Source organism: Anguilla anguilla, chromosome 2, assembly GCF_013347855.1.
Source record: "Anguilla anguilla isolate fAngAng1 chromosome 2, fAngAng1.pri, whole genome shotgun sequence".
Lineage (NCBI taxonomy): Eukaryota > Metazoa > Chordata > Actinopteri > Anguilliformes > Anguillidae > Anguilla > Anguilla anguilla.
The window spans coordinates 69,398,204-69,419,439 of record NC_049202.1 but is presented as its reverse complement, the minus strand read 5'-3'; the positions used below and the strand labels follow the sequence as shown (position 1 = coordinate 69,419,439).

The following is a 21,236-nucleotide window of genomic DNA, read 5'->3' as shown; positions in this document are numbered from 1 at the left end:
GACTTAAATATAGTCAAATAGATGTTTTTTATTTATTTTACAAAACGGTTTCACCGTAGAAACACGGCAACTGTAAAATAAATCGAAGATGATCATGCAATCCCATACACTTGTCAAGGAAACAGGCCCACTTTGCTCATGCAAGCAGGGGTCACCAGTCTTATACCTATTTAATGTTGTGTATCTTTTGTGCGCATGCGTTATGTGCCCCATTGCATTATGGGTTAGTGGCTCTCATCCAAAGATGTGTCTTACGCCATTTTCTGAGATCAGGGAATAAATCGGTCTGCTTAGCGATTCGGTTTGTTAGGATTCTTTTGAGAATACGTTAGATTTAAAACATGGGACGAAAGAAGAAGAAGCAGATGAAACCATGGTGCTGGTATCCTTTCTGTATATGCAATTTAACTTCAGTCGTGTCATGCAAACCGTGAACATATACGGTTAGAAACTGAGCGACAGAAGCAGGCCGCCATTATCGTTGTTGCTTGTGGACAAAGACTGTGGCGGATAATGTGGCTAGTTATGTGTTATGCAACACTGAACGATTTACTTGAATTTACGAAGAGCCTATTTAGGTTGCAGTATCGAAAGAAAACTACGATTATGAGCCACTGTATGGCCAGCAATCCAGTTAATTTAGTAAGGTTGTTCACAGGTGTAGAGGGAAATCAGGTTGCGTAATATCTAGTGTGTTATTGCTGGTTAGCGTCATAAACTGCCGTCAGCTTCGCGCAGTTCTTTTTAAAATGGTCTTAATATAAACGCTTGGTTTTAACGAGTTACGTTTATTACGACGTATTAAAGACACCTAGCGAACTGATAATATTAGTAAAATATTTCAGTTATTATTGAGTCTCGCGGTGTAGTTACCTTTCCCTTTTGTTAGCTATGGCCAGAACTCGCGAGCTACAGGTTTATACATCAAAACTTGGGTTGCCTGGTCGGATATCTTGGTCCAGGTTGCCTCACGACGACATGCGTACACATCACCTTAACCTAAATCCTTCAGGTATTGCAACAGAGATTTCGACGATGAAAAAATTCTCATCCAGCACCAGAAGGCAAAACATTTCAAGTGTCACATATGCCATAAGAAACTGTACACAGGTCCAGGTTTAGCCATCCATTGTATGCAGGTAAGGCACACATTTTTGTTTTAAATCTCTGACTTTGGATTTTTAACTGTGGATGTTTTGAACTTGACATTTTTGTTCTTAAACTTTGCAGGTTCATAAAGAAACTATAGATGGCGTTCCCAATGCGATACCCGGCAGGACAGACATAGAATTGGAAATCTACGGGATGGAGGGCATACCAGAGAAAGACATGGAGGAGAGACGGAGAGTGCTTGAACAGAAAACACAAGGTATTACAGTCTAGATGCTCGGAGCGTTGGGTGTCCCTTTCAGAAGCACGTTCTGCACACTGTTCATTGGGGACTTTCGTGCCCTGGTTAAGTTTTTTTTTTTTTTTTTCCTCCAACGTGAGTTTAGATCAAGGGTGTGAAACTCCAGTCTAGGAGGGACACAGTGTCTGCAGGTGTTTGTGGTTTCCTTTTAAATCAGCGGACGGTTAAGGCTGTGAGAATCAGGTTGGTGAACTCTTCAGCCAATAGATTACTGAAGTGAATCACCCGTGCTGAAACGCACCAGAAAAAACCAGCAGACGCTGCGGCCCTCCAGGACTGGACTTTTGACACCTCTGCTTTAGATTGCAAGATTGCTGCGGGCGGACACCCGTCTGTCATCTGCTTTGTGTAACTGGTATTACACACATTGTTCTTTGGTCCTTCCTCTTTTTCGTTTTTTTTTTTTTTTTTTTTTTTTTTTGTTGTTTAAAAAGCAGAGAGTCAGAAGAAGAAACAGAACAGCCAGGAGGACTCCGATGAGTACGAGGAGGACGAGGAGCCGGGCCCCTCTTTCGAGCAGCCCTCCATGCAGCCCCAGAGCACCTTCATCCCCCCCATGACCCAGCCGGGGATGCCCCCCGTCCACGGAGCCCCGGGCATGCCCCCGGGGGGCTACCCAGGTACGCCTGTGTCTCGCGGGGGGGGCTTGGGGAAACTGTCCAATCGCGCGTGCTCGTGTGGAGACTGACCGCTCTTATGCCCGCCCCCCACACGCAGGAATGCCCCCCATGATGCCGGGTGTTCCGCCGATGATGCATGGGATGCCGCCGGTGATGCCCGGCATGCCCCCCGGGTGAATATGGCCTTTCTTTAAACGGGAGTCTTCCTGCCCGTAGTTCGGAGGACTTGCCTTTGAACAGATTTTTTTTGTTTGTTTTTGTTTTTGTTTTGGTGAAACATTTTGTCCTGACGCGCAATTGTGCCATCTCTTGACAGTATGATGCCAATGGGTGGAATGATGCCACCCGGACCTGGAATGCCCCCGATGATGCCAGGCATGCCACCAGGTAAGTGGTGTCCGTTTGCAGCGTTGGTTCCCTGTACCAGGAGAAAGCGTCTTTTGTGCAGTGTCTTCATTTATAGGAAGTACTTTCTTTTAACTAGGAAACGTGCTACTTAAATGGTGTAATTTACAGTGTGACAAGGTATAGAGGTTGTTAACCCAACTGAAATAGGCCACCAAGTAACACTTTTTCATCTGCCAGAAAAGAGCAGTGTTGGCACGTTACACTCAGACACATTTGTCTGTTACTCCTGTTTGGGTTTGCAGTCCAAGAGCAGAGGACTTTGATGTCCATAATTCTGAATTCGGTTTAATTTATTGGCTCTGCCGAAAACCTATCCTCTTATTCATACCTTAGCGATTTGAGAGGGTTCCACGTCCTCTGTTGCTCTCCTTTCCAAAACTCTATGGTAGATGTGATGTCATAAGGAAGGATGGGTCGTGATTGGATAATGCAGTGAAGCCTCTTGTTTGCGCTTTGCCCTACCCAGGCATGCCTCCCCCGGTGGGACATCGTCCGGGCATGTCCCCCATGGCTCAGGCCCCCCCCGTGACGGCTCCAGCCGCGAACAGGCCGGCCATGCCCGTCGTCACCGCCCCCGCGCCCCAGCCCGCCGTCACTAAGCCGCTGTTCCCCAGCGCTGGACAGGTGAGCCCTGCGGTGCCCTCCGTTCTGCCCACCAGGGGGCGCAGTGTGCGCCGCCAGGGGCCAGCACTCTGACCTTCGGCCCGCTCCACAGAGGGGGGCCTGTCAGGGTTAGGAGGAGAGTCCAGTGGCCTGGATGAGTGGATGGCCTACCAGAGAGGGGCCTGTCAGGGTTAGGAGGAGAGTCCAGTGGCCTGGATGAGTGGATGGCCTACCAGAAAGGGGCCTGTCAGGGTTAGGAGGAGAGTCCAGTGGCCTGGATGAGTCGATGGCCTACCAGAGAGGGACCTGTCAGGGTTAGGAGGAGAGTCCAGTGGCCTGGATGAGTCGATGGCCTAACAGAGAGGGACCTGTCAGGGTTAGGAGGAGAGTCCAGTGGCCTGGATGAGTCGATGGCCTACCAGAGAGGGACCTGTCAGGGTTAGGAGGAGAGTCCAGTGGACTAGATAAATCGATGGCCTGCCAGAGAAGGGGCTGTCAGGGTTAGGAGGAGAGTCCAGTGGACTGGATGAGTCGATGGCCTGCCAGAGAGGGACCTGTCAGGGTTAGGAGGAGAGTCCAGTGGCCTGGATGAGTGGATGGCCTACCAGAGAGGGGCCTGTCAGGGTTAGGAGGAGAGTCCAGTGGCCTGGATGAGTGGATGGCCTACCAGAAAGGGGCCTGTCAGGGTTAGGAGGAGAGTCCAGTGGCCTGGATGAGTCGATGGCCTACCAGAGAGGGACCTGTCAGGGTTAGGAGGAGAGTCCAGTGGCCTGGATGAGTCGATGGCCTAACAGAGAGGGACCTGTCAGGGTTAGGAGGAGAGTCCAGTGGCCTGGATGAGTCGATGGCCTACCAGAGAGGGACCTGTCAGGGTTAGGAGGAGAGTCCAGTGGACTAGATAAATCGATGGCCTGCCAGAGAAGGGGCTGTCAGGGTTAGGAGGAGAGTCCAGTGGACTGGATGAGTCGATGGCCTGCCAGAGAGGGACCTGTCAGGGTTAGGAGGAGAGTCCAGTGGCCTGGATGAGTGGGCGACCTTCCTGCCTGCCAAAAATGGCATGATGTGCTCTGTAGATGGACTCTGAGAAGAGCAGACATGCTACGTGCTGAAGTTGGCCTCTTTCCCTGCTTTACAGTTGAAAGTTCAAAAGAAATAATTGAGAATTGGCAGGAGCACATAGCCAACCCCACCCCACCAAAATCCACCAGCCCAATCTGAATGGATTTTCACTCTTTGCTCTTTCTTCATGCTACAGATGGGGACTCATGCTCCAAGTACAAGTACATCTTCACCAAGTGCAGACAGTCTGTCAGCATCTGCTAAGCCCCTGTTCCCTAGCACGGCACAAGTACGCAGGAGTTTGTGAAATTAGGAGTTCACAAAAGCAAATGGCATGCAGACAGTAGATTTGCTTTGTTGTGTAATGCTTTTTGGAAATTTTGCACATTCATCTCAGAAATGTAATGGGTTTTTTTTTTTTTTTTTGTTCAGTTTTTTTGCGGAAAGAATTTGTTTGTTTTTAAACTGGCTTCATAGTGACTAGGCAGAGCTCTGTGTGACTTGCTGCATGCCGGTGTTTGTGGGTGTTAGACTAGGGCTGCCACAAATCTGTGTTCTCATTTACTCGGCTAAAACACACATGTAGATTTGTGTGTGCCACCCCCCCCCCCCCCAAAAAAAAAAAAACAAAACTACATTTTTCAGTGGAAACTTCATGGCACAGATTTGTATGTTTTTTTCAGCTTTGCCTGGATGACTTTTTGGTTGCAGAGTTTCCCTTCTAGAGCTCTGCAGTTTGCTTGCTGTGTGGTAAAGTGGTTAAAGCACAGCATGGCCGTTTTGGCTTGTGAGCCTCTGCGGTGTGTTTAAGGCTCATTGTATCTTAAAGGGAAATTGCACTTTCAGACACACATGGGCTTATTTTGTTTATATTGTCCTTCTGATGAATGTGTCGACCTTCATTTTTCGATTAGTTATTTCGTTTTAAATGTCTAACCTTAGAAACAAGGACCTGTTTTTTTTTTAATTATTTTTTTTTAGCCCAAGTCCATATAGTAGTACAGTTTCTGTTTTTTTCTTCTTCGAATAAAAGCATAGCGTTGAAGTCGCGCAATGATATATTGCCTAGGTCTGCTTCTTGAATTTGTAAAGGTAAGCAACAAAACATCGTAAAACATTAACAAAACGAAATAACTCATCGAAAAATGAAGGTCGACACATTCATTAGAAGAAGATCAGAAGTAAAATAAGCCCGCGTGTGTTTTAAAGTGCATTTCCCCTTTAAGTGAAGTGCAGGTTGCTGGTCCCGCCCCCCGTGGGCTCATTGTGGCTCCTCCCTCTGCAGGCTCAGCAGGCCGTGTCCGGTCCGGTGGGCACAGATTTCAAGCCTCTGAGCGCGCCCGCCACGTCTTCTGAGACTCCCAAAGCCACATTCCCCGCTTACACCCAGGCTACCGCCTCGACCACTAACCCCTCCAGTAGCACTGTATCCAAACCCCCAGCTACTGTGACAAGTAAGCCTCCCACCCTCACTACAACGAGTGCAACCAGTAAGTTGATCCACCCTGATGAGGATATCTCGCTGGTAAGTTCTTGTAATTTCACTTTTTGCCCTTTGACAGTAAGTAATGTGTTAAACCTATGTGTAAAGTTAGTGTCCACAGTGTTCTGGACCTGCTGTAAATTATTTGCATTTTGTGTGTGTGTGCGTGTAGTCATGTGATCTTGAATGCTGATTTTTTTTTATTGTTGACACCTAAGAGGTGCTCCTCCCTAGTGTCTGAACCTTCTCTCTTGTGTTTTTTCCCCCTCCTCCTGTCCCATTTTGACTGACAGGAGGAAAGACGGGCTCAGTTGCCTAGATACCAGCGGAATATTCCCAGGCCGGGACAGGCCCATATGGCTGTCCCGCCTGTGGGACCAATGGGGGCCATGATGCCCCCCCAGCAGGGCATGCCCCCACAGCAGCCTGGGATGAGGCATCCCATGCACGGTAGGCAAATTATTTTAATCCTTTTGGTCTGTTATGTTTTAAAGGTTGACTCTAGTTCAGTGGTCTTCAACCCTGGTCCTGGAGAGCTACAGGGTCTGCTGGTTTTCATAGTGACTCTGCACTTCATGAATCAATTAGACCAGTTGACTACACAGTTAACTCAACTCACCTGGTGTCTTGGGTCTCAACTGAGTGCTGATTTTAAGGTGAAAACAAAAACCAGCAGACCCTGTAGCTCTCCAGGACCAGGGTTGGAGACCACTGCTCCAGTTAAAAGACTTTTTAAAGTTTTGGGATTAAAAAAAATCTTGGTCTTGTAGCACGTTGTCTTTATCTTTTGTGAGCTCTGTTGTTCAATGTTCTCCCCTACAGGGCAGTACGGTGGGCCCCCCCAGGGAATGCCTGGTTACATGCCTGGGGGAATGCCTCCGTACGGGCAGGGGCCACCCATGGTCCCGCCTTTTCAAGGGGGCCCCCCCAGGCCGCCCATGGGAATGAGGCCTCCCGTAATGTCTCAGGGAGGTCGATACTGAAGCTGAACCGCCGTCTCTCTCAATAGGTTTGGAGATTAAACCTTCTCTCATCTTTTTTTTTTTCTTTTCTTTTCTTTTTTCTTTTGTTTAAATTAAGCAGAACGCCCTAGTAACAGTAAGTCAAGGGGATGAGGAAGGAGGGAGGGGGAAAAAAAAAAAAAAAATTGGCGACGCATGGGACGATTTTTGATTTTGCATAAAATGTTTTATTTAAAAACGAAATGTCCGAGCTGTTGTTTGCATTTGATACTTGTATGGATTGTTTTTTTCTTCTCATGTTCCATTTAGGTTTTTAGAAGCGAAGTTTAGTAAATGTGGTTCGTAATGTTTTTGTAGGCCCTGGAGTAACATGAACGTGTGCCACCTTAATCAAGGCAAGTTTCTGTAAAATACCTTTATTCTACTGAAGTGTGAGGCCTTCGCAGCACCCTAGGTGCTGTTGGACTTCGTGTCCCCAGCTTTGCTTGGTGAGGGCTTCAGATGAACCTGTTCCTGCCGTTCTGTGTCTAGCTTTGTCGTTCCGGGTTTTCACTCGAGCCCAGAAACGTAACTTAAAAATGAATGGTTTCTGTACTGTTGTGTAAAAAAAAAAACATAACAAAATGATTATTGTAATAAAACCTGATGAAAACTTGAGGCTGTTTTTCATGACCCCGGGGGCAAGGATCCACTCAGTGAAGGTTTGTACTGTGTGCTGGATGTGTGCAACCGTGACTGTAAACGCCTGATGTACTACAGCAAACCTGTTCTGCTCTGTGTGGAGGTTTCTCGTGACCTGCTTATTGTGGAGAACGTGGCGATGAGCAGCATTCCATGCAGATATGACGCTGCTTTCTGTGCAGATGGTCTATCCGAACATGGACACGCCTGCCTGCTTTATCTCTTGACACGTTAGAATGCACGTTAGAATGCAAGTCAAGATCGCAGAATTCCTCGTATGTAAGCGCTTGGCTTCCAAACAAAATGAAGTGAGTACTACGCGTAATCCCAAACGCCCCGTCAAGCCTGCTGAAGGCGCTGTTGTCCTCGTGCGAAACGATTTTCTTTGCGTCGTTCACACTGCAGATTTCATGCGTCCCTTTATCATGTCTGGATCGAATGCTCGAGAAGCCTCCACATGTGGGTGATCATTTACGACTGCCTGACTGTACACCCGGGCTGTCATGTTTTGGTGAAAGTTAATGTGTTGCCTACTGTGACTTTTCGAGAGGGGTTTCTGAGGGGAATTTACTTTGCAGTGTACAAAAATGGCCCTGTGCTGTCTGAAGTTCATGTTGAGTTGGAAAGATACTTTGTCATCCACATTGAGACACGGTCACCCTGATTGCCGTTGGCCGTTGATTTTGTTTTATTTTTCTAGAACCTTCTTCAAGCTGTAACACAGCTCTCTGGGAGCCTGAATGTAGGACCTCCCACTGTAAACAATGGGGCACTTAGAGGCTTGGAACTTTTGGTTTGATTGACCCTTATCCTTTATCGGGGTTTGATTTTTGAATTTGGATGCTGCCAGTGACCACAATTTTAGCATTTGCACGTGAAAAATATACCTGTATATTCAAGTGAGTGTGAATTACGCTTCATTTAATGTCTGAAGTGCTGTTTCAGAGCCACTTGTCATCCTAAATCTGCTTATGAATTTTTGGGTCAGAAATGCAACTTTTTGACACTGATTTCATCCGATTGCCCCATCACACGTAATACAAAATTAGAAATATCCTTAATTCGAATGGACAAAAAAATTTGCTTGGAATTCACAGCTTTGATTTGTCTGGACAGTTTATTTTGTTCGGCAGCCGAAGTGCACGATTGGTAGTTGGTAGAAATGCAGACGAATATGAGCCGTTAAGTAAAATCGTCTACTCGCTTCACCTCTGAAACCCAAATTTATCAGCCGTATTTTAAAAAGGAAAAAAGGAAAAGGAAAAAGATTTCAATACCTTTCTCCCCCCAGTATTATTCTTTTGTTCCTCTACCTTTTTTGATTTGTTTAATGCATTTTCATCGGTCGCACTGGCCTTCCAAGTGGCTTTGAGCAGCACTTGCGGGGACGTTAAATGCATGCGTGTGGCTGACGGTGAACATGGCCGCCCTGCTGAAACGAGGATTTCTCTTCTCCCCCCCCCGTAGCAATGCCGTGGGACTGCCTGAGGCAGGGTCTCGGCCTTGTGCTGTACGGTCTGAGGCAAGTCCCACCTTTCCTTCCATTTCACTCACGTCAAGGGCCTTCACAGCTTTTTGCAGGCTGTTGGATTGCACCGTCCCCAAACTTGTAGCAAGTTTGGTGAAGGCCCTTGCTTTTTTTTTAATCAAGTTTAGGAAGTTCGACTAACCCCCGGTGGGCTCTCTTGTTTCCTTTGTGAGCAGTCCTGGAAAAAAAAAACAACAAAAAAAACATCGCTTTTTATTTTAAGATAGACCCCAGGAGTTTGTGCGCAGGACACTGTTTGTGGTCTTCTGTAAAGGTAGGATACTTCTGCACCCTTCAGGGGCGGGGCGTGACGGGGTGGGTGGGGCGGGGTCTTCGGGGTAAAATGCATTCCAGCATAAATGCCTTTGTGTTAAGTGGTGACAAAAAGACAGAGAGACCACCGTAGTTGTAGTGACAAGGAAGTAGTTGACATTGAAGCCTTCTGGATGGTTTTGAACTTAACGGGCAGTGTTACACCTTACAGCACCAGGCGATGAATAAGATCATTCTGCAGGTTTTTTTCAGTGCAACCTGTTACTGAAGAATAAAGAACACCCCCCCCCCCCCCATGTCATAGCAGTTTTCAGTGAGGACGTATGCACCGCATCTAGTCAGCATTTATCAGGAAGCGCTTGCATTTTCCAGCTCATACTCTTCAGAGCTGTGGCCACTAATGTGGTGCCCCCCCCCCCCCCCCACCTTGGGAGCCTTAAAGAGGTAGAATGTTTCCATGTGTATGAGCATGCCGTCATTTATGCTTGCGTGTTTCTCCCTCATTCACTTCTTACTAATGTTTAACATACTCCATGTTGTGCTGTTACCTTCTGTGTTGAGCGCTAAAATTTATAACCTGCTAGCTGATTTGGGCCTTTGAATGGGGTTAAATGCTGACTGGGAAAGGTGTTGTACATTACCTTAAGTGGACAGTGAATATGCATGAAAATAAAGCTAAATGTGTTCATTTTGAGTGGTCCCAACTATTCACAAACAACTTGGTAACCTGCCAACTTGGTAACATGAGACTATCGATTACTGAATCCACCTCTTACTGCCATTTGTTTCTGTCGACTGTAGCTACAACATTTCATCACACTTTTCTCTTGGCTTTATGCGGGTATTGAAGGAAAAATCCCAGAAACCTGGCATTTAACAGGTTAGTTTGCAGTGTAAGTACCTGTTATTTCTTAGAATAGCGTGTGTTCTGTATAACAAGCCTGTCCTGTGAGCGGTTTGTCCGTTCATCCCTGCATTGTCCTCTTGACATGTTCACATGATCGATTCAAAACGGGGGGGGCGGGAGGGGGATTGGGGGGGGGGGGGGGTGAGTGAGTCATTTCCCTGATCAGTTGACAATCACTTGCGTCTAATTTAAGGTTCCCTTTCTGAAGCGTGGCGTGTATTCTTGGCGTTGACACTGACGAGTATTGAGGATGTTGCCCCCCTTGTTCAGAGGGTTTGTGGTTTTATTCCGTTGCATGACTCTCCAGTGCCTGTCATGAGGTAGCTGTAGCTCAGAGGGAGTGCTGTGATTGCTTCAAGTCACATGTTTACTGGGTAAGTAAAGGCTCACATGTTTCAAACTTAAATTCTTTTAAAACTTTTTTTTTTTTTTTTTTTTAAAGTCTTTAAGATACCCCTGTAGCTGTTAAACAGAACGAAAAAAGAAAACTGACCACTATTTAGTAACCACGTTCTCCATTAGATGTTCAGAGTTAGAAAGTGGGTCCACTATTTTAACACAGAGACATTGACGAAAGAGTAGTGTGAAAGGTTCCCCATTGAGGTGAGACAAATGCCCCCGATTTATTCCACCATGGCAGGGAGTACTCTTTTCACATGGCCTATGCAGCAGCCAAGCTGAACAGTCCATTTTATGGTGGGAATGTGCAGCGTATTGGCCGGTTGATTAATTTAGGGATATATTCCAAGGCACCTGCGGCCAGTCCAGGGTGTATTCCTGCCTCTCGCACAATGCAAGCTTGGGATAGGCTCCAGAACACCCCCCCCCCCCCATTACCCTGCTCAGGTTAAGCGGGTATACATGGATGGATGGATGGATTCCAAGATACACCTGTATTTCTGATTATTTTTTTTCTGAGCTGAAGGCTGTAGTGGCACACCTGTGGACGAGGCACAGCTCTCTTCCTCTGTACCTGCTGGTTACCCGCTGCCCCTTTCATGTGATTGGACTGGTCATCTACCAGATAAATCTGCTACGTGCCTGCTTGTTCCTTAAGAGTGCTTTCGTATCGCGAGCATTTTAACTGGCCCCGGCTTCTGCTCATTGGGGCTTACGCGAAAGCTGAGGAATTGGAGAAGAACTACTAGAGAAGATTTTGTAAATGCATGGACACAGGAAGCACTTGCAGGCTCCTAGTGTAGTCCAAGCTCTTCAGGCAGATGATTAGTTTGAAGTTGAACAGCAAAACAGTCAGATAAAATATATAATTATATATTCCACAAATATGCATGAAAATGTACACTTCTAGCAAATCATAAAAGTATATTTGCAATTGGAGAGCGATTGCGTCTGGCTGCACGGGGTTGTAAGATATTGGCCTTGTGCTTTCCCACGCATTGGAAAGTTCCCAGCCAGCATGATTTGTTATTTTGAGGAAAACATGAAACTCATTTGAATTGTGAAATGGAGTGGCCTGTTCTGAACTATAGATCTGTGTGTGGGGGAAAAAGTGACAGGTCTGGCCAAAAACAACAATTTTTACCATTTATTTTATTTCACAACTTTGAATTTGAAAGGCATATGTGAAAGCACTCTTAAGGACAGTGGTGGTAAATTCTGTTAATGAACAATAATTTGTACATGTGTATGGTCTGTTATTTGTAATTTGTTTTTGTGTGGGCTCTATTTGTTGTGCATGTATCATTTGGTTTTGAGATTACATTCATGAGTGTTCAGTTTAAATCCTATCGTGGAGGCAGTGTAACATTCTATTTAAAAGAACTAATGTTATTAGAGTTGTGCATTTGTTATTTTCAGTAGTGTGTCCTAGGAACTCCAGAATAGGAAAGGGGTCATATGTTTATGGGACACACTTAACTGCTTAAAGGTCACTAGTTAGAAAGGTAAATGCAACTTGTGAAATCTTGTAAAAAAATATATTTGCAAAGCATTTTGTTTCATGTATGATGCATGTGGTGGGGAAAAAATGGAGCCAGTCAAGGTTTTAGTCAGTAATTGGGGAATGACCCCCTCCCGTGATATACACTGTCCTGGGATGTTTCTGCAAGAGACGCATTGGAAGAAAGCTGCAGTTCCTTGGAAACTACGGTCTTCCGGCTGTGCGTAGAGGTCCCGTGTTTCCCAGCCGGGAAAAAAACATTTAAGCTCACACAGCCAAGTCAAATTACTCAATGTGTTTCTGTTTGGAATATTGAGAATCGCGAACTGACGAGGTTTGCGAGACCTGGATTAACAAGGTAGGGTTGTGGCGTTGTTTGAGGTTACGTGCTTACATGACTCCTGGTGCTGAGTGCTGAGATCTGTGGAATAATCATTTAAAGCCTGCTGTATGTAACATTGGAAGCTGACCTGATTATTTAATAAATAAGAAAGACTGAACTCTTGCCCTTTTGGTTTGTTAAACATTGCCCATACATTTGTGATGTCTGTATAAATGTCCCCTTCCCGACCACCCCCCCTCACGGTGCACAAACTCTTCGTTCATCCAAGAGGTAGATTTTAACCATCTTTAGGTACACTTGGGAACACACTGCGTCGGAACCTGTCCGTCCGTGCTGTGGAGCGTAAGAAACAGCTGTATGCTGCTTTCTACGCCTCACCGCCTGCTTTAACCGCTTCCCTCACCTCACCCCTCCCTGACCGCCCCTGCCCATTTTCCTCCTCGTTGTGGTACACAAGGTTGCATCTGTGTTCTCTCTTCCTCTTTCACCAAGGAGGTATACACTGAAGATGTCTTGTGTGCCGGAGTGTGCAGCTTAATGAACTGGTCTTGTAGAAATACAAAAACACCCAAATCCATGAGCATTGGCGGGGGCATGCCCCATACCTATACAGCGCCGAGAGTTTGGCACTTTTTAGGGTTCCTCACAGAAATAACCACAAAACAGCCACAGACACTCAGCCCTTAAAACATTAAATTCTGTACATTCTGACCCCATTTCAACAGACAGATTTCATAAACAACTTCACATGTCCACACAGTAAAGCCCCAAACTAAGGGGATTTTGCGTTTTCTCCTCTCCTTATTTTTCCTGCTGCCTATCCCAAACAACGGGTCTCCCCATTGGACATTTTACCGACACCAGCCAAATCTTCACCTACACGACCCAATCAAAAACTTGCATACACACGCAAAATACTCATACCTTTTTACTCTGAAACATTTCCTGTTTACACAGCTAGTCTGCCTGTGGCCTAGTGGGCAAGGGAACAGTCTTGGGAACATGGGGTTCTAGGTTCAAGCCCAGCTAGGAACATGTTTCTTTAACCTGCTTTTACCCTAATAATTGTCTACTACTTCTCAATTATTGCTTTTGCACCATATCTACCCGCCGTTCACCGAACGTATACACTGCATTATGATGTACCGTCTGCACGTTCAGTTATTAACCGGCTACAATATTGCAGAGCCATATGGATTCAACGGGAGCTCTTCTGTGCTTACTGGCCTGTGCTCTTCTTTAAAACCACGGACAGGTTTGCTAATGATATTTCACGCATTGCATAGCTATGTCATGGTGCTGCACTAACAAAGTCACAGACTGGTAAACCTCCGGTTGAAGGATTGAATCCCGCCTCGCCCTCAGGCAGATAATTTCCTCTTTTACACTAATGTTTTCTTATATTTGCTTTACCAAAACTCACTCACGGCCACCCATATGCATTTCATGACGGCAAATGTATTCCTTTTATTAAAAAGTTACACCAGTTCACCACTGTGCCATTTCTACTAACTATATTTATATCAGCAAACGCCACGTTTCTACATTCATGTTACCTCGCCCTGTTCTCTATCTAGCCACATACAAACAATTACCAGTATGTACGTTCTGCAACTCCCCATTAAAACATTAAATTTAAAATCATAACTCACTCATAATTATAACTACTAGTACTGAAAATGACAAAAGCAAAAATGCCAAGTTACTCACACATACAAGACATGCACTGTCTATAACTCATTCATTCAGGCTGCCAAAATCCAGGCCTGCCATTAAAAGTATTGATATCAAAATGACGCCAAGTTACGGTACTACAAACAATATGGGCTATTTTGCCTCCCCCGAAATTAAATAAGATGTATTCCAAAGCAATGCTACCCAATATTTCCTCAATTCTTTCAATAATTTATTGTGGCACTGCTCTCTATGGGTCAAAACTGCATTGGGTTGGCACTGTTGGTCACACCCCAATCAGTGATGTAAAAGCTGGTCTTTTACCTCATGCTGTCAAAGGAAAAAAACCTGCTGTGACATCAGTGATTGGGGGTGTGGCCAGCAGATTAGACCCCTTGATTTCAACCCATAGGGAGCAGTGCAACAACGGTTTCGTGCTCAGTGGTTTAGAGTCGATTTACTCACTGCACTGAGGGACTGCTTAAAACAGCCTGTAGTTTCAAGTGAGCCAACTGGAAAATGATCCCAAATACAGATCTGCTTGCGTGCAAAGTTTAATCTACCATTGTTTTACTGTAGCCTTAGCTCTTCTCAATACTTTTTCTATTTTGCGGTGATGATGACTTTGATGATGTTTTGCTTCAGATTGCCCAGAAACCACCTCTTCCTGTTACAGGAGTTTCATGATACCCTCATTAATGGACATGGGCGGTACTGGAAACTGTGACTGCAATTGCGCTGTGAGGAGTCGTGCCCTTGTGTTTGTTCAGCAGGCACGTGCTCAATATAAGCCTCAGCTTCGTTCTGTGCACGCGATTAAGTGCCTCCCAACATGAAAGATGAGCATGTGCACAAGGTGAGTGAATACCTGCTTAGAAAACCTGTACATTTGACTTCACGCAGATTTAAGAAGACTTACAAGACCTGCTTAAGGTACCATGCCACACATTGGTCAATTAATATGCTTGACTTTTGTTGTTTTTTTTTTTTTGGTTTTTTGAGTTTAACATGGGAAGGTGCAGGGTAAAGGACATTGTGTGTGTGCTGGTCTGATTTGGCCATCCTGACTTTGAAGTAATGAAGCATCCACGCAACAATGTGACCTTTCCAAAACCACTCTTTGCCATTTTTCATTCATTGGCTGAGAAAGTGCCATCTTTAAAGTGGTCAAATTCCACTGGGTTTCAACCTGAAAATTCCAGTTATAGTAAGAACTAATTGCATAGGCACTGTTCTCGTGTACGGGTACGTCAATTGCTGTTTACCACATTATGAAATGCAACTGTAAAACTGTCACCTTGTGTAATATGATTTCCTTTATTGATGTGTATTTCATAATAAAAAGAAATGGCTACACTGATAACTATTTGGCCTCAGTTCTTGCAGCATATGCACATAAGTTTAGAATGTACTTTTTATCAGCTCTCAGATATTATTTTAACGCAAGAGCCGTTAATACAGCATTTATCTCTCGAAAATAAGCTACTTTACATACAGACAAAAATTAAAATGAAAATCAAATGTTCACAATTTCAGGCATGTTTTATTTTGGGGGGGGGGGGGGGGGGCAGGGAGTGCCTCTGGGTATTCGAGCAGTGCCTAAGTTGATAGCACCATTGCTTTAATGACATGTGGACCGCGTGTGTGTGTATGTGTGTGTGTGTGTGTGTGTGTGTATGTGTGTGTGTCTGTGTGTGTGTGTTTGGTGTGAGGTGTCACCTAAAAAGCAGAAATGATTGCCCCCCCTCGGTTACAAGCCACCCCCCCCCCCCCCCCCCTCCCCTCCCCTCCCCTCCCCTCCCCTCCATACCCAGCGTGCTTGCCCTCCGTACTGGACGCCTGTGCTTTCAGTAGCCATTCATAGGCACTTTCACATTTTGGATGCCTCTGGTCTTTTCCCGGAGCTACAGTCGGTAAAAGGTGTCGGACACAGTGTTAGCAGCAGCAATAAAGCCATGAAGACCGTTACTTGGATGTTTCTCATCATACCTCTAATATTTGGTAAGTGCTGTTTTCTTCTTTCAACGGGTACAAATATATATATATATATATATATAGGAAATTTCAAAATTCCATTTCAAGAAGGCTTATATTTTTTTTCTTTTCCCCATTGTCTTCAGTTGATGGAATTTAATTTGCATTTCTGTGTTGTGACCATTGAAAAAGTGAATTTAAATTCTTGAAAAGTTGCTCAAACACAGGGAGTTTTAACAAGAAGTGAACATAGATTTTGCTCCGTGTTCCTGGAGGAATTTTCCAAGATAAAAGCTAAAAAAAGTATATATTTAAAAAAGGAAATAGATCGAATTCAACTTGTTTGACTCGTTTCCGTGTAATTGCTGCAGTGTGGTGTTGCAATCATCCATTGTTGAATGTTTATCCTATATATCATAGGAACCAAGCATGCTTGACAAAGAAATGTTGCATCCTGAATAAAAGCACTAGGGAACACTTGCTGATGTGTGGGCATTCGTTGTTCTTTCAGGAACAACGTATACAAAGTGCCGTCTATGTGAATCACTATAAATGCTTAATAGTATTTCAGTGATTAAATGGTGATCCTTTTGGATAAACACAATAGCAGATAGCTTGGAATCGGGTATGTTTAGTTTTGGATATGTACATCAAGTTGTTAAATGCCTGTTTCCACTGCACTGCAAGTACACAAGTGAATGCATTCAGTAGGCTACGTCTGCTCAAAATGTATGTTGTTTCAATGTTTCAATTGTAAGAAACCTGAAAAACAAATGGGATTGGATACAAATAAATACCAATAAAACTACATAAAAGTTTAAAAAATATAACTTGGAATATAAAGGGAAAATATGAAAAGCAATATTTATTTATTTAGGATCCTCATTAGCAATACACAGTGTGCAGCTAATCTTCCTGGGGTCCAAACATAAAATACATACAATACATACAGGATTGAATATGCTACGCAGAAGTGTTAGCCTTGATTATTAACAGACAGACTGACCAAAAACTTACTCCCTTCCAGCATCCCAAGAGACTCTTTATCTGAAGAAGCTCGAAGGGGAATCTGCGCTTTTCGTGTGTGCGTCTGAAGAGACGGGCAGCCATCCAATTGGCTTGTACCTGAAACGCGAGTGCACAGGGCCCGAGAGAGAGGTGATGTTTTTCTCGGAGTCCGGACCAGAGGGGAAGCCTGAAGACAAAGAGCGCATCCAGGTGCTGGGAGATCTGAGCACGATCCCCGTAAATGTGACCATCTCGCAGCTGGAGCGCCGAGACTCCGGCTTGTACTTCTGCGAATTCGTCTACGCCGGCGAAAGTGAGGACAGAGTCATCAGAGGAAAGGAAGAATTCTTTCTGTTTGTCGACACAGTGAAGATTCACGAAGGTACAACCCGTACGCGCTCGCATCGTAAGAATCAGAGTTTCAGAGGGTGTGGACATGATCAATCAAAAGCGCCAACGACCTTGCAAAGAGCGTTAAAACCAAAATTTAAATTTGGGTAAATCTAGTCTACATAGTTCATACTACATCAGAAGTAATCCAGAAGTAAAACGAATAAAAGCTTTATGATTATTAATGCTTATACTTAAGAATATTGCCAACGTTCCCTATCCTTTAATCAGAAAATACATACTTTTACACAACCACATTTTGTTGGAAAGAATTAGGGTATGGTAGCAACATCAATTTTGTTCTCCTGAGTCAGGAACTAAAGATTTTCAAATAGACACACAGGCAGTTTGAGCTTGACAAAATTGCCCATCTTGTCCATATCTGCAGCTGAGTGTAAATTCCTAAAATTCCAGGTCTTTGATCAATGAAAAGTGCTCTTTGCAGGTGTCCCCCCCCCCCCCCCCCCCCCCCAGAAACATGAGAAAAAACTAAAAAAAATAAAAATAAAACCCCAGAGATGCATTTATCTTAGCTCGTGCAGACATAGACTTTAAAAATATTATCTTACACTACATGACTGACCACAGGAACAGGAAGGAAATCGGTGTGGTGTCTTTCAGCTAGTGTTGAAGTCTTATCTTCAATTACCCTCTTTCCCTTTTGCTAATAGAATTGGTGTATGTAGCTCTTTTTAGTTCCAGACTAACGATTCTTGACAGCCAATAAGAAGGAAATTTTTTAGATGACTATACAAAGCGAGAAAAGCCTACTTTTCTAGAAAGCCTTCCCGTCAGTACATTATAAGCAGTTCTGACTTTTTAAAAAATAATTTCTTTCAGTTAATCCATGATGGTTGTTCAGGGACTCACTGGTTCATAAATGCTCCTTGCCTGACCCAAACTAGTAGACTGAAAATCAGCAGGGACTTTGGTTTCAGGTCAGCGTTCCAGCAAATTTATGGCGAGAGAAATCACTGAAATAACTTGACTGCAAATATTGGATGTATAAAATATTAACTGTACTGTACAGTCCAGACTGTCTGCAACACAAATGAATAAACAATTGACTGGCTGACTTTCAGCCCATTTGGGAAATTTTGGGGAAAACTGCAAGAGTCACAAGAATGACATGTTCAATCTTACAAGGAATCCTGCTGATTGAAACATTACATTACAGGCATTTAGCAGACGCTCTTGTCCAGAGCGACTTACACAGCTTTTACATTGTATCCATTTATACAGCTGGATATATACTGAAGCAATGCAGGTTAAGTACCTTGCTCAAGGGTACAACGGCAGTGTCCTTACCCGGGAATCGAACCTGCGACCTTGCGGTTGCAAGCCCAGTTCCTTACCCACTGCGCTGCACTCCGTCCTGTGCACGAAGGAGTTAACAAACTCTCTAAAAAACTGTGAATGACGAGAGGATAGTTCAGCGCCCCCGCTGTGAAGCACTGGCTTACTTGTCAGTGCGGAAGGCAAGGCAGTCCCTTATTGGTCCACGCTTTGTGTTGTCACAGGCCTCCAGTGCGGCTGTCAGAATTACCCCCCTCTGTTGTATGCCATCTCTGCGGCTGTCGGCCTGCTCCTCCTCATCCTCCTCGGCCTGGCCGCGTCGCACTGCGTGAGTACAGCCCGCCGACGTGCTGCAGACAACCGGCGTGGCAATAACGAAACGTTTTGTGGTGCGGTCTCTTCAAAAGTGACAGGTGCTCCTAAGCAAGACCCTCTGAGCAAGGCATGGATGGAGTCATTACATTACATTACATTTATTTAGCAGACGCTTTTATGCAAAGCGACGTACAAAGAGTGCTAATCATGGTCATGGGACAACTACAAAACACAGGTTCAATAAGGTACAATACTCATTTCGTACAGCTATTTATAGCCAAGAACACAGTTCAGTTCATGCAGTGAACATTATTCTGACCTAACTAATGCCAAGCCAAACTAGGGAGAAGAACAAGCTACAATATTAGGACAAATACAAATTACAAAAAGTGTTGAAATGGGGGTACATGTAGCATGAGTATTATGAAAGGGGGGGATTTAAAGTGACATGATACACAGAGTGGTGGCAGTTAGTCCAGGTATAGTCTGAAGAGGTGCGTCTTCAGACCACGGGGGAAGATGGGTAGTGAGGGAGATCCCTTTACTCGGGGGGGGGGGGGGGGGGGATTCACTTTGTAGATGTGGTTGAGTCGACCCCCTTCCATTTTGCATACAGTGAAAAACAGCTACCCTGAAGGTGCAAACCCTCATCTAGTGGTAGGATTCTGAAGGTTTGTCGACACCATTTTGACTTTTGATTTGGAAAACAGGAAAGATAACAAGCTTTTATTAAAAAAAATGCCTCCAATCTCCACCAATCTTAAAAGAAAAATGAAATAATGAGACCACCTCGACGATCTTAAAAAAAAAATAATAATACAGTTGAAAAAAAAAAAAGTGACAAAGGCGATCTTACAAACTCATTTGCTTATTTCCATTCTCGGTTTCAGGGTAAGCAGTGCAAGCGTAGCAAACCGCAAAAACCGGCTCCCATATACGAAGAAATGAATGCGAGGCAGCCTGCTAACGGAAAAGCCCCCCGTCGCCACCTGGACCCCGCGTATCCGGAGGAAGCAGACGCCTCCGTGTACATCAACCCTCAAATCAAGCACCGGCAGGAAAACCACTACGTGAACCCCCGGGAAAAACAGCCGGATTCGGGAGCCGGTGCCACCGCAACGGAGGACAGCCAGTAAAGAGCGACCGCGGACCGTTTCGGCTGCCCAAATGACATCACAGCAGCTGCCCTCTCAGGTGCCCTCTCCTCCCGGCCATAAAACAGACGAGCTGGTTCACCCTCCTGACTGAACTGGGTCACAAGCAAAGCACTGTGGGCGACGCCATCCAGATCGTATTTACAGAGGCGGAGTGGGAAAAAAAATAGATTCAGCTTTCATTCTGGCTCCCGTGTGTCACCCGGTGCTGCTCAGCAGCTCAATCGAGATGACTGTTCAGAAGTGGCAGGCTTGACTAAAATGCTTAGCTTGAAAAATACGCATAAAGTTGTGATGCTTTTTTAACAAAAAATGAAAAAAGAAATTAATGGGAAAAAATGTGTGGAAATGCGCAAAAGAAAAGTAGTTTGATCCCCATTGCATTTTGTATAAAGGTTAGGCTAATGTAAATTGTAAGCATTAGGGTTTAGGAGTCAGGAAAAGGGTGATACAGAAAAATTGTATCAGTATTGGGGTCTTATTGAATTTTATTTTTTCAGTTAAATTTATTTTTCATGATAAATTAGTTACATTTCCTTGCTATTCTGTTGTTGAATTTTATTTAGATTGTGTTGTAGACCCTTTATTTTTAATAAAAATGTGACTCAGGTTGGAATTAGAGTTTGTTTTAGAATTACATTTAAGAGTTAGCGTTAGAGTAAGGCTAGTGATAAGGGTAGCACAAAATGTATGGTCTTAGTAGCTCTTAATAAAGGAAACACTGGTCACACCACAGCTCTTATGCCTGCATCTGTTAACTATAACTGAACTCAAAAATGAAGAGGCCATTCCAGCAGAATTACCCATAGATCCATTTACTTCTCGCACTGAAGGGTCAGCATGACTGACAGGTGAACGGCTACGCACCGACTGTTCGCTGTACTGTAATACATTAGCCTTCTTCACTGGTTGACATTGTTTATTCTTACGCAATTTAAGTTCCTCTTCGGATGTCATTTGCTTTGCTAATCGGTTACATTGTGAAAGGGACAAAAGCGGTTCTGCTTATTTTGTCCGAGTTCACTTTCTGGAATTTATAGTTTCATTTTGCGTGTATGCATTTCCAATTTTGACTGGCCCAGACAGTTTATTTTAACAGAAGGTTATTTTCGATACGGACTACAGTTATGACTACCTAGCTTTACAGTGGCTGGTATTGAGGCATTTGTGTTTTTTGCCATTAACGAAAAAGGAAATACACCTTAGTTAACTCCCAAACTGCATTTATTCAGCTCTGAATACAGATA

At 44.5% G+C, this 21,236-nt stretch overlaps 2 protein-coding genes across 6 annotated transcripts; both read left to right on the top strand.

Moving 5' to 3' along the window:
• The first annotated feature begins 219 nt into the window (after nucleotides 1–219).
• On the top strand, nucleotides 220–12,340 carry znf207b (zinc finger protein 207, b). Of its 5 annotated transcripts, XR_004764005.1 has the most exons (13): nucleotides 220–382; nucleotides 1,013–1,139; nucleotides 1,231–1,369; nucleotides 1,846–2,031; nucleotides 2,129–2,204; nucleotides 2,348–2,418; nucleotides 2,906–3,063; nucleotides 4,298–4,390; nucleotides 5,387–5,626; nucleotides 5,878–6,034; nucleotides 6,407–6,593; nucleotides 6,904–6,941; nucleotides 8,695–12,340. XR_004764005.1 is itself a non-coding variant. In XM_035404862.1 (12 exons), exons 1-11 carry the CDS (start codon nucleotides 342–344, stop codon nucleotides 6,565–6,567), a joined length of 1,446 nt encoding a protein of 481 aa, XP_035260753.1. In that variant the 5' UTR covers nucleotides 220–341; the 3' UTR covers nucleotides 6,568–6,593; nucleotides 6,904–7,201. The 5 variants fall into 5 exon arrangements, 4 of the variants coding, with proteins under 4 accessions (XP_035260753.1, XP_035260752.1, XP_035260755.1 ...); XM_035404862.1 differs by lacking the exon at nucleotides 8,695–12,340 and having other exon boundaries at nucleotides 1,849–2,031; nucleotides 6,904–7,201; XM_035404861.1 differs by lacking the exon at nucleotides 8,695–12,340 and having other exon boundaries at nucleotides 6,904–7,201.
• A 3,321-nt stretch (nucleotides 12,341–15,661) lies between these two features.
• On the top strand, nucleotides 15,662–20,724 carry cd7al (cd7 antigen-like). The gene is made up of 4 exons (XM_035407161.1): nucleotides 15,662–15,853; nucleotides 16,854–17,216; nucleotides 18,745–18,848; nucleotides 19,726–20,724. The coding sequence occupies exons 1-4, from the start codon at nucleotides 15,808–15,810 to the stop codon at nucleotides 19,969–19,971; spliced, it is 759 nt and encodes a 252-aa protein (XP_035263052.1). The 5' UTR covers nucleotides 15,662–15,807; the 3' UTR covers nucleotides 19,972–20,724.
• The last annotated feature ends 512 nt before the right edge of the window (nucleotides 20,725–21,236 follow it).

Excerpts from the sequence above, each read along its gene's own strand:
- cd7al (XM_035407161.1), top strand. The coding sequence starts at position 15,808 with ATGAAGACCGTTACTTGGATGTTTCTCATCATACCTCTAATATTTG. Across the intron at positions 15,854-16,853 it reads CATCATACCTCTAATATTTG|CATCCCAAGAGACTCTTTAT; the intron begins GTAAGTGCTGTT and ends ACTCCCTTCCAG. Across the intron at positions 17,217-18,744 it reads CACAGTGAAGATTCACGAAG|GCCTCCAGTGCGGCTGTCAG; the intron begins GTACAACCCGTA and ends GTGTTGTCACAG.
- znf207b (XM_035404861.1), top strand. The coding sequence starts at position 342 with ATGGGACGAAAGAAGAAGAAGCAGATGAAACCATGGTGCTG. Across the intron at positions 1,370-1,845 it reads GCTTGAACAGAAAACACAAG|CAGAGAGTCAGAAGAAGAAA; the intron begins GTATTACAGTCT and ends TTGTTTAAAAAG. Across the intron at positions 6,035-6,406 it reads GATGAGGCATCCCATGCACG|GGCAGTACGGTGGGCCCCCC; the intron begins GTAGGCAAATTA and ends TCTCCCCTACAG.